General features: G+C 30.3%; 1 protein-coding gene across 1 annotated transcript in view; it reads right to left on the bottom strand.

The window, feature by feature from the left end:
* Window positions 1–490, bottom strand: part of acvr2ba (activin A receptor type 2Ba) — a 25,956-nt gene extending 25,466 nt beyond the window's left edge. Inside the window, exons 1-2 of the mRNA XM_073830654.1 lie at window positions 431–490; window positions 273–330 (exon numbers count right to left, since the gene is read on the bottom strand). Of these exons, the coding sequence (XP_073686755.1) occupies window positions 273–330; window positions 431–490 (118 nt within the window). The remainder of the gene's footprint in view (window positions 1–272; window positions 331–430) is intronic.
* Between the last annotated feature and the right edge of the window lie 11,233 nt (window positions 491–11,723).

Below are 11,723 nucleotides of genomic sequence, written 5' to 3' on the forward strand. Positions count from 1 at the left end.
TCCAGAACTTTCTGAAACATCTAAAAGCAGATGAAAAAGGTGTGAAATTTGCTTAAGAGTCTTTATATATTGCATTATACTCAGCATTTTCACATTTTATATCCTCTGCAAGATAATACCGCTAGAATATTCAATGCAGGATTATATTGTAAAAACCATTTGTTTTTAACGTCACAAAAACCCACAGTGATGAATCATTCACAACAGACCGCAAACATTAATTAAAGTCTTTGTAGTATGACGCAAGTCAAGTCTAAATTATTAAGCGTGACTTTCATCGATTCTTCTGCGGCAATCTGTGCCCTTTTTATCCAGCGTCCAAACCTCTGACTAACAATGACATCAAGTTCAGCCAAAATATCGAATTTTGTCACGCTGAAATAAATAAATGGCAGCTTGTCTCTGGAGGCCCGGAGAAAGAGTTTCCCACGCACTTGTGGGCGTCATTGACGGGCTCCTCGCGGCAGGTGGTCACCGCTGGGTTTTCCATGACAAAAGCCTGGCCTCCTTCACCCCGAGATCCACGTCACACGCCGTCTCACGTCCTCTCGGCCTTTTCTCACACAGAGTCACTGCAACAATGACTGCAAACTCCAGACCAGACTAATTATTCTGTTGACTCGAGCGGTTCCACCTCGTCCCAAAGACACACAAACAACGCGTTTGACTTGACTGGATGACTGTATTAAAGTCAGATTAAAGAGAGGAAACTGAAACAGAACTAGCAGCTTTTGCAGCAAAAAAATGCACATTTAAATCTATTCATCTTGGATAATGTTCATTTGGAAATATACTACTGTTTATTGTGACACACACAAGTTTTGATGTAAAAAAAATGTTTTATATATTAACCAAAATTAACATTATTGTTAGCCAATGACTCGATGCAATAGTTAAGATGAACTAAGGTTGTAAACTGTTACAAAATAAAAAAGTTAAAATTTTTTGTAAAAACATAATGTATTTAAAAGACAATATTTTACTTTTAAAAAGGTTGAAAGATTTTACAAAAATGTTTTAAAGTTTAATAATGCACAACCTTCTTGTTTTTTGTAAACTGCAAAAAAAAATGGTTTAAAAAAAATTTAAAATGTATTTAAAAGACAATATTTTACTTTTAAAAAGGTTGAAAGATTTTACAAAAGTGTTTTAAAAAGTTTAATAAAGCCTGAAGATTTCACTTAAAAAACATTAAAATCTTTACATTTTAATGTTTTAAAAAATGTTGTAAATAATGTACAACCTTCTTGTTTTTTTTTGTACAAAACTGTTACAAAAAAATTAAAAACAAACTTATATTTTACTTAGCCTAAAGATTTTACTTAAAAATACAGCATTAAAATGACATTAAAAAAACAAGAAATGTTTCTAAAAATGTTTTAAAACACAATTATTAAAATGTTGAAAATAAAAATGGGTTTAAATGTTTACTTTCAAAATAAAAACAACTGGTTTAAAATGAATTTAGTTTATTGTGAAAGTAAACATTTAAGCACATTTTGTTTTTAGTAACAATTTAAAATAAGGTTTTTGTGTTTTGAAATATTTTTAGAAACTTTTTTTGTTTTAGAAAAAAAATTACAAATTAAACATTTTAGTTTTTAAATTTTTGAAACATTTTCTGGTCGGTTTACGAAAACATTTTTTAAAAACATTTTAATGTTTATTTTTTTAAAGTAAAATCTTCAGACTTTAAGAAAAATATTTTTCTTTTAAGCATATTATGTTTTTTAAACATTATTAAACATTGTTTAGTTTGAACAACAATTTAGAGTAAGGTTTAAAACATTTGTTTTAAAAAAAGTGTTTTAAAACAATTTAAATTTGTTTTAAACAAAAGTGTTTAAAACCTTACTGTAAACTGCAACGTAAACTGAACAGAAAATGTTTAACAATGTTTAAAAACAAAAATGTTTAAAACCTTTCGTAAATTCTTACTTAGAAATGGAACAGAAAATGTTTTAAAACAAAGTTTAAAACAAAAATGTATTTAAAAGAAAGGGTTTAACTTGTAAATTGTTTACTTTTAAAATTAAATGTTTAAATGTTTAAAAACACAAATGAGTTTGAAAATGTTTAAAAAACAATTCGTTTTAAACAAAAATGTGTTTAAAACCTTACTGTAAATTGCTACTTAAAAATGAACAGAAAATTATCGTAAATGGTTACAATGTTGCTTGTTTTAATTGTCATTAGGATTCATTCTTAGCTGGTGCTTGTTCAAAAACACTAAAAATGAAATCTGAAGCGGAATCATGCAATACCTTTCATTTGCCATCTCTAGATATTAGTATGCGTTCAGCATGCGTGAGATATTTTTACACTCTCTTTCATGGCCGCTCGAGGCAGAAGTGAACAGCTGAGGGCCGCTGATGTCTGGCGACAGCTGGACGTCAAGATGGAGACGGAGAGGTCATGAGAGGAGCCTGGGAGTCAGGATTATCCGCCACATTCCTCCATCTGGAGCACAGAGGAAGCATCTGCCCCCATCTCCATCTCAAAAACCCCAGAGCCGGAGCCCCAATAATGACTCCTCTCGCCGACAGATCGGCTCTCTCAGGTGGAAACGCAGACAGATTTGAGCGATCGCACAAGTCCGAACGCACCGTATGGTGTTCACACACACAAACACACAAGCTTAAAATAATCATTTACCTTTAGAAACACAAACACTGCTGAAAAACAGCTGATCTGGGAGATCACAATATGATAATAGAGCTGCGAAGATAGGCCCAAGCCATTCCCATAGCAACTTTGAGTTGGTTGAAAGCTGCTACAACCATTAAAAGACCAAAAACTTCACTTTACATCATGCTTTACATCCCTGTAGCATCATAAAAACACTAATCGGTGCTGATAATCAAGTCAAGTCACCTTTATTTCTATACCGCTTTATATAATACAAATTCATTTCTGCTGTAAAGCTGATCTAAAAGGATACTGTTAACTAAAACTGTAAAATTGGTTTTTAATAATTGGGATAGAGCTGAAATAAAATATTAATGTTAGATGAAAAGCTTAACTAAAAGTTACTAAGTTTTAGTAATTAGTAACTTTGCCATTTTTAGTAAGTTTAGTTCTTCAACTTAAATTTAGACATGTTTTGTTAGCAAACTGAAATAAGTTTAAGTTTGAGTAAATTTGTTATGTTAAATTATTTATTTTATTTATATATTTCCAATAATTTTATTTTAACTTAAAAACGAAAAATGTTGCTTTGGACTTAAGCGGAAAACGTAAAACTTGAAACGTAATTTCAGGTTAACACCAAAGCAACATGTTTATTTTTTTTAATTTAAAAGTAAAATTGCTATAAATGTAACTACAACTACAATAAATGAGAAAAATTATACATACATTTACTATAACTTTTATGTTTAGTTTTATCATTTATTGTAGTTTTTTTTTTTTTATATACACATTTCCAGTAATTTTACTTCAACTTAAAATGAAAAATGTTGCTTTGGACTTAAACGCAAAACTTAAAAAGTAAAACTTAAAACATAAAAAGTAAAACGTAAAATGTAAAACTTAAAGCTTAAAACTTAAAACTCAAAACTTAAAGCTTAAAAATTATTTCAGTTTAATACCAAAGCAAAATGTTTAATTTTAATGTTTTACATTTTTAATTTAGTTTTATTATATTGATTTTTTAAAAATATTTCTAGTCATTTTAGTTCTTCAAATTTATTTTATACTTATTTCAGTTTGCTACCAAAGCAACATTTCAAATTTTTAAGTTTTAGTAAATTTGTTATGTAGTATTTTTATCATTTATAGTAGTTTAAAATATTTTACGTAATTTTAGTACTTCAACTCAAAAATGAGAAATGTTTGATAGCAAATTGAAATAAGTTTAAGTTTCAGTAAATTGTGGTTTTATAATTTTTTGTCTTTTTAAAAATATTTTACGTAATTTCAGTTCTTCAACTTAAAAAGGAGAAATGTTGCCTTAAATTGAAATACGTTTCAGTAAATCTTACTATGTGATTGTTATTAGTATCTTTAGTATTTTTAGTAATTTTAGTAACAAAACTATAAATGTTGCATTGAACCTAATATTAATCAAATTAAGCAACTGTTAGGTAGAAATAAAAAAAATAATGCAAGCAAACACAACTGATTTTTTTCAGACAGAAATACTGATTTACTATCTGCATTGATTTTGGATCTTTTGCACACAAATTTAATATTCAGTAGCACTGATTTACCTTCACTTGGACAATTGGATGACAACAAAATTTGACTGAACTAATCTGAATAATGACGCTATTGTCTTCTGTAGAGCTGCTTTAACAGCCAAAATCGAATGTGTTTCATAATTGATGAAGTCTGCAACATCAACACTGTTATTTTCCTGTTTATTCCTGTGAAGCTGCTTTGAAACAATCTGTATTGTTTAAAGCACTATAGAAACAAATGACTGCATGCACAAAACTGAACGCAGACTGTGTAAAACAAGCTTAAAACATCTCCTGAATCAGACGAAACAGACTGAGATTGTGTCATTATCCTATAACCTCAGCATGAGGCCAGATCTCAACAAACAGCACATCTGAGCACAAACCCATGAACACAAAAGCCAAGTGACGGCTTCAGCAGACGGGTCCCGGCCCCACCGACACAAAACAGACAAAAAGGGACACAAACACATAGACGGACAGAGCATGAGAGCCATCAATCGTCTGCCGAATGAAGCCCATCCCGGACGAGCCCCCATTTTCCAGGCTTTTCTCTAGGGGCCAAAAAGAAACTTCGGCAACGAACAAGGTTTGTCACAATGATGCAGAAATTCAGCCATCAGCTCTATGACATGATTAAACCTGAAATTATCTTGAAATTCCAACACTGGCCGTGAAAGAAGAAAAATGCAATAAATAAAACAACTTTTGGATTGGATTTTTATTGATTTATACTTTATTTTCTTCAGATCTGAGCCGAATCCAGCTATCATCGTGCAACAGAGCCAATTACCGTCAGAATTGAGTTTAAGTAGTTTAACTACTGTGCTAGAGTATTAGAAGTTAACTTTCAGCAGATACAGTACTGTTGAAAAGTATGGGGTCAGTACGATTTAATCTTAGAAAGACTTAGAATTTTCTCAAAAATGTGAAATATTTTTATGATTCAAATCAGCTGTTTTCTATGTAAATTAGGGCTGGGACACGATTAATCGCGATTAATCGCATCCAAAATAAAAGTTTATGTTAACATACTAAATGTGTGTTTACTGTGTATATTTATTATGTATATATAAATACACACACATACATGTAAAGCCTTTAAAAAATACTTATATGTGTGGATAGTTATATTTGTATTTAATTTAGATTATATATAGAATTATAAATATTTTATTTATTTTAATTTAATTTTTATTTTCAGTTTTCTTTAATATACATGTTTGTGTGTGTATTTATACATACATTATATATACACACAGTAAACACAGATCATCATCCATGTTAAAAACTGCTGTGCTGCCAAATATTTTGGTGGAAACTGTCAAACATTTTATTTTTCAGGATTCACATATGAATAAAAAGTTTAAAAGAACAGCATTTATTTGAAATAGAAAACTTTTGTAACATAATAAATTTCTTTACTGGCACTTTTGATCAATTTAATGTGTCCTCGGTGAGGCCTTTTAAAAAAAAATCATATTCATTCATGCGTATGCGTTTAAAATATGCATTCCTTCTCTCCAGGCAAATGGAAGAGAATAATGGAGAAAATAATGAAGGAATTTTTCATACAGATTTCACAGGAGTTTGACTCAGATACATTACTGATGAAAAGTCTGGGGTCAGTGCGATTTAATGTTAGAAAGAAATTTTATTACAAATTATAAAAAAAAATCTGGACTATTTTTAGGATTTAAATCAGCTGTTTTTCATGTGAATATATGTTAAAATGTAATTTATCGCAGTGAGCTAAGTGGAATTTTCTAATATGCTGATTTGCTGCTCAAGAAACATTTCTAATCATCATCAATGTTGAAAACAGTTGCACTGCCCAATATTTTTGTGGAAACGGTCATACATTTTATCTTTTTAGGATTCACAAATTTCTCTCTTCAATTCATCAAAAATATAATAAAAATCTGAAATATTTTTAGAATTTAAATCAGCTGTATTCCATGTGAACATAAGTTAAAATGTAATTTAATCACTGTGATCTAAGTGGGATTTTCAGCATCTTTCAGAAATCATTCTAACATGCGGATTTGCAACTCAAGAAACATTTCTGATCATCATCAATGTTAAAAACTGCTGTGCTTCCAAATATTTTGGTGGAAACTGTCAAAGATTTTATTTTTCAGGATTCACATATGAATAAAAAGTTTAAAAGAACGGCATTTATTTGAAATAGAAAACTTTTGTAACATAATAAATTTCTTTACTGGCACTTTTGATCAATTTAATGTGTCCTCGGTGAGGCCTTTAAAAAAAAAATAATCATATTCATTCATGCGTATGCGTTTAAAATATGCATTCCTTCTCTCCAGGCAAATGGAAGAGAATAATGGAGAAAATAATGAAGGAATTTTTCATACAGATTTTACAGGTGTTTGACTCAGATACATCACTGATGAAAAGTCTGGGGTCAGTGCGATTTAATGTTAGAAAGACTTAATTTTATTACAAATTATAATAAAAAATCTGGAATATTTTTAGGATTTAAATCAGCTGTTTTTTTATGTGAATATATGTTCAAATGTAATTTATCGCTGTGAGCTAAGTGGAATTTTCTAATATGCTGATTTGCTGCTCAAGAAACATTTCTAATCATCATCAATGTTGAAAACAGTTGCACTGCCCAATATTTTTGTGGAAATGGTCATACATTTTATCTTTTTAGGATTCACAAATTTCTCTCTTCAATTCATCAAAAATATAATAAAAATCTGAAATATTTGTAGAATTTAAATCAGCTGTTTTCCATGTGAACATAAGTTAAAATGTAATTTAATCACTGTGATCTAAGTGGGATTTTCAGCATCCTTCAGAAATCATTCTAATATGCGGATTTGCAACTCAAAAACATTTCTGATCATCATTAATGTTGAAAACAGTTGCACTGCCCAATATTTTTGTGGAAACGGTCATACATTTTATTTTTCAGGATTCGCAGATGAATAAAAAGTTTAAATAAATAGTAAACTTTTATAGCATTATAAATGTCTTTATTGGCACTTTTGATCAATTTAATGTGTCCTTGGTGAATAAAACCATTAAAGGCCTTAAAGAAACATTTTCATTCATGCATATTCATTTAAAATGTGCATTCCTTCTCTTCAGGCAAATGGAAGAAAATAATTATGAAAGAATTTTACTAATAGAATTTAGTGTCTACATTTAACACAGCTGACAATGTCAAAGCACATTTCAAAGAACTATGCATATTTTCCTTTAAGAACCAATGCAGATAATGGGGAATGCTTATGTCGTTCTGAAATGTGCTTTAAGACCATTAAACTATTCTAATGTCTGAACTCGTATGAAATTCTCACAGCAAATCTCCAACAAATACATACATCTACACTGATGCTCAAAAGTTTGGGATCATTAAGACTTTTTAAAGACGTTTCTTAAGCTCATTACGGCTGCATTTATTCGATCAAAAATACAGAAAAAATGCAATATTGTGAAATATTATTTTGATTTAAAATAAATGTTTTTCTATTTTCTGTTTTCATATTTTAAAATGTAGTTTATTCCTGTGATAAAGCTGAATTTTCTGCATCATTACTCCAGTCTTCAGTGGCACAATCCTTCAGAAATCATTTTAATTTGCTGATTTATCAATTCTTTAACAAATAAACAGCAGAAAAGAACAGTGCTTATTTAAAAAAAGAAATATTTTGTAACAATATAAAACTACCATCTAAAAGTTTGAGGTCAGTACGCTTTTATTATTTCATTTTTTGAAAGAAATTGATACTTTTATTCAGGAAGGATGTGTGAAATTGATACAAAGTTATAGCAAAGACTGTATATTTCCATTTTGAATAAATGCTGTTCTTTTTAACCTTTTATTCATCAAGAATCCCAAAAATAAATAAATCACAGGTTTCAAAAAAAAAAAAAAAAAACGGTTAAAACACTGATAAATAACAAAAGCAAATGTGTTTCTTTGTGAGTTTGTAAAAATGTTTCAGAGTTAAGTATTTTAAAAATCAATTTTTTATTTGCCATTTTTATATTGATTCTTGCTCTTTGTGTGTTTTTTTCTCTTCCCTTATTCTTGTTATATTGTTAGAAGTATACTATTTTGTCGATTATTTATAGTATTTATGGTGGTTGTGCCTTATGTCGTTCCCTGTCTTATGGTGTACATTTTCGCAATAAAATAAAAATAAAATAAACACTGATAATAACAGTAATAAATCAGCTTATTAGAATGATTTTTGAAGAATCATGTGACACTAAAAACTGAAGTTATGCCTGATAAAAATTCAGCTTTGCATAATAGGAATAATTTCCATTTTAAAATATATTAATATAGAACACCATTATTTTAAACTGTAATAATATTTCACATTATTATATATTTTTTTGTATTTTTGATTACGTAAATGCAGCCTTAATGAGCAGAACTCTTTTAAAAAGAAAAAAAAACATTGAAAATCTTACTGATCCCAAACTTTTGAGTGTGCAACAGAGTTCAAATGTGCTCAAGGTGTATGGCATGTTTGTTTATTTAACATTCTGGCTCATTTGACAATGACATGCATAAAATGTGTAAAATGCATGCTTAAATTGTCTGAGCTCAGTACTTGAGGAACTGTAATCGTCTATTATCATAACACAGACCATTGCACTTTAAACATACACAAGCCAGTAAGATTTAAGCTAAACAAACCTCAAGCTCAACCAAACTCAGCGTGTTCACGAGAGCCGCGTGTGATGCACGACGAGGCCCATTCAACAGATAAGTCCTGCAGAATATCAGTGTTTACGTACGGCATCCCGACCGCGCGGCTCGGCCCAGATAAGCGTTATCTGCGCAGGTAAACAGACGGCACGCCGAGAACAGACAGATGTTTCTGCAGCACCGCAATCTCTCTTCAAACACGCTCGCCTCAGTTAAGAAAATAATAGAATGTGCGACAATAACAAACCTGGGAAATGACCCAAGACTTGCTAAGCAAGCATTTCATTTGCAATTACACAAGTGTAAATATGACACTTGGTGATCAACTGAATGAAATGCAAGACTCTAAAAACGGCCCTCGGAGAACAAGCACACGCGATGAAGAGGAAGACGAGCTCGCGGATCCATCATCACAGTCGCTCGGCAGAAAGCGCAAAGGCTTTTAATGTTTTAATTAATTCTGAACTCAATAACACCAACTCTCCAGCTCATGAACCAAGGTTTATCATCTTTAAAGCCAACATTCTTATGCACCAAAATTTTTTAATAATCACCCAATATAAATATATACAATAAATGAAATGCATTTTGCTGGTTTTATTTTATCCAAAAAACAAAACAGATTATCCAGCCGGTTTAACCAAACTCCAACACTTAGTATTACATTTCAGTGTGTAACTCATTAAAAAAACTCATGTTGGACAACATGCAATAAAATGCCAAAAAAAAGTTTATACTTTTGCAAATAGCCAATTTGCCATTTATGAACTTAATGCACCAACATTTTGCATAAAAAAAGTTGCATTTAAATAACGAACAAAAAAGGGTCTGAAATACAGCAAGCTGGTTTTCTTTATTCTCTACTGTCATTAAATAAAAGGAAAACATGAAACAGATAAATTATCCATAAAATACCAACACACTAAAAAACACTAATGCACCTTTAAAGCGGTTCATTGATTATAAATATGTGGCACAATTCCTCAGCGTAGTTAGTGGTGTTTGCTATTGCTAAACCAGTTGAACCAACGTTTTAACGTAGATTTAACTTGATCTTGATAACTTGAGTGCAACTTGCAAAAACACTCATAAAATATAATTAAATTCCAGAGTTAAACACATAACCAAACTAAAAACTTTGACAACCAAAAAAGCCATTTCTTGCCTATTCTTAATCTCTACTGCAATCAATCACTTTAATTGTTTACGATTATGACAGGATTATCCATCATTCCTTGAAATCATTTCCAAATTCAAGTACAAGCTCCTGCAAATCTCCTAATGCATTTTATGAAAGTTGCATATAAATACATAAAAATAATCACCCAACATAAATATAAAACAAAACAAAAAAGACAAATGAAGCAAATAAATTATCCATTCAATATCCAAACTTTTGACACTTAAACTCATAAAATAAAACAAAATTCCAGAGTTAAACACATAACCAAACTAAAAACTTTGACAAGCAATAAAACCATTTTTTGACTATTCTTAATCTCTGTCACAATAAATCACTTTCATTCTCTGAAATAATTTCCAAATTCAAGTACAAGCTCTTGCAAATGTCTTCATTTTGCCCTCTTATGAACTTCATGCATTCAATTAAAGTTACATATAAATATATAAAAACAGCCATTAACCACCCCAAAAAATAAAATAAAACAGCGTCCAAGGTAGAGCGGCACGATTCTGAATAAAATGAGAATCACTTTTTTTTTTGCTTAGAATAAAGATCACGATTCTGGAGAACTTTTTTATTTTAAAGATTTACTCCTGAACATCAGGTTATCAAACAGCAGTAAAATAAGACATCATAAACTTTGCTTTAAATTTAAAGAAATGTAATGAAAAATAATGTGATTGAAAAGTTGCATATAAATATATAAATCACCCAACGTAAGTATAAATCAAACAAAGAAAAGCCTGAAATACAGCAAGCTGGCTTTTCTTTAGTCCCAAAAGTCCTTAAATAAAAGATAAACATGAAGCAAATAAATTATCCATAAAATACCCTGGGGTCTTTAGTCTTTCTTTCTTTAAACTTTTTACAGGATGATCAATCATGCCTTGAAATCATTTCCAAATTCAAGCACAAGCTCCTGCAAATGCCTTTATGCATTCTATTAAAGTTGCATAAAAATGCTTAAAATAGTCACCCAAAATAAATATTAAACAAGATCTGAAATAAAGCAAGCTTTTCCTTATTTCCAAATAAAAGATCAAACATGAAGCAGATAGATCATTCACTACAGACCTTGAAAAACAAAGTTCACAAGTGCTGTCGAAGAAATGCATTGGCCAAAAGCAAATATCATTTAAACACACACAAATGCTGACGTACCTAAAAAAGGCTATTTATTGATTATAAACCTCTGGCGTAGTTTGGTATTTGCCAAGTCAAGCATCATTAGTATTAATGCCAAAACTAGTTTGACAAAACCCAAACACTTTGTTTTAGATTTCAACCTAAGATGATAAAGTCCTACAGAATACTAGAGATTTAAGCAACACAAAAAAGCAAAACGAAGCAATTTCTTTGAAGAAATGCATTCGCCAAAAGCAAATATAATTTAAACACGATGATAAAAAATGCTCACTCTTAAAAATAAAGGTGCTTCATGATGCCATAGAAAAACCTTTTCTTTGTCTAAATGGGTCTATAAAGAACCTTTAACATCTGAAGAACCTTTTTGTTACACAGAAGTTTCTTTGTGGCGAAAGAAAGGTTCTTCAGTTCAGATTATAAAAAGTGAAGAAAAAGATGGTTCTTCGAAGAACCTTTGACTGAATGGTTCTTTGTGGAACCAAAAATGGTTCTTCTATAGCATCGCTGTGAAGAACCC

The sequence above is a fragment of the Garra rufa genome, chromosome 24 (genome assembly GCF_049309525.1).
Source record: "Garra rufa chromosome 24, GarRuf1.0, whole genome shotgun sequence".
Taxonomy (NCBI): domain Eukaryota; kingdom Metazoa; phylum Chordata; class Actinopteri; order Cypriniformes; family Cyprinidae; genus Garra; species Garra rufa.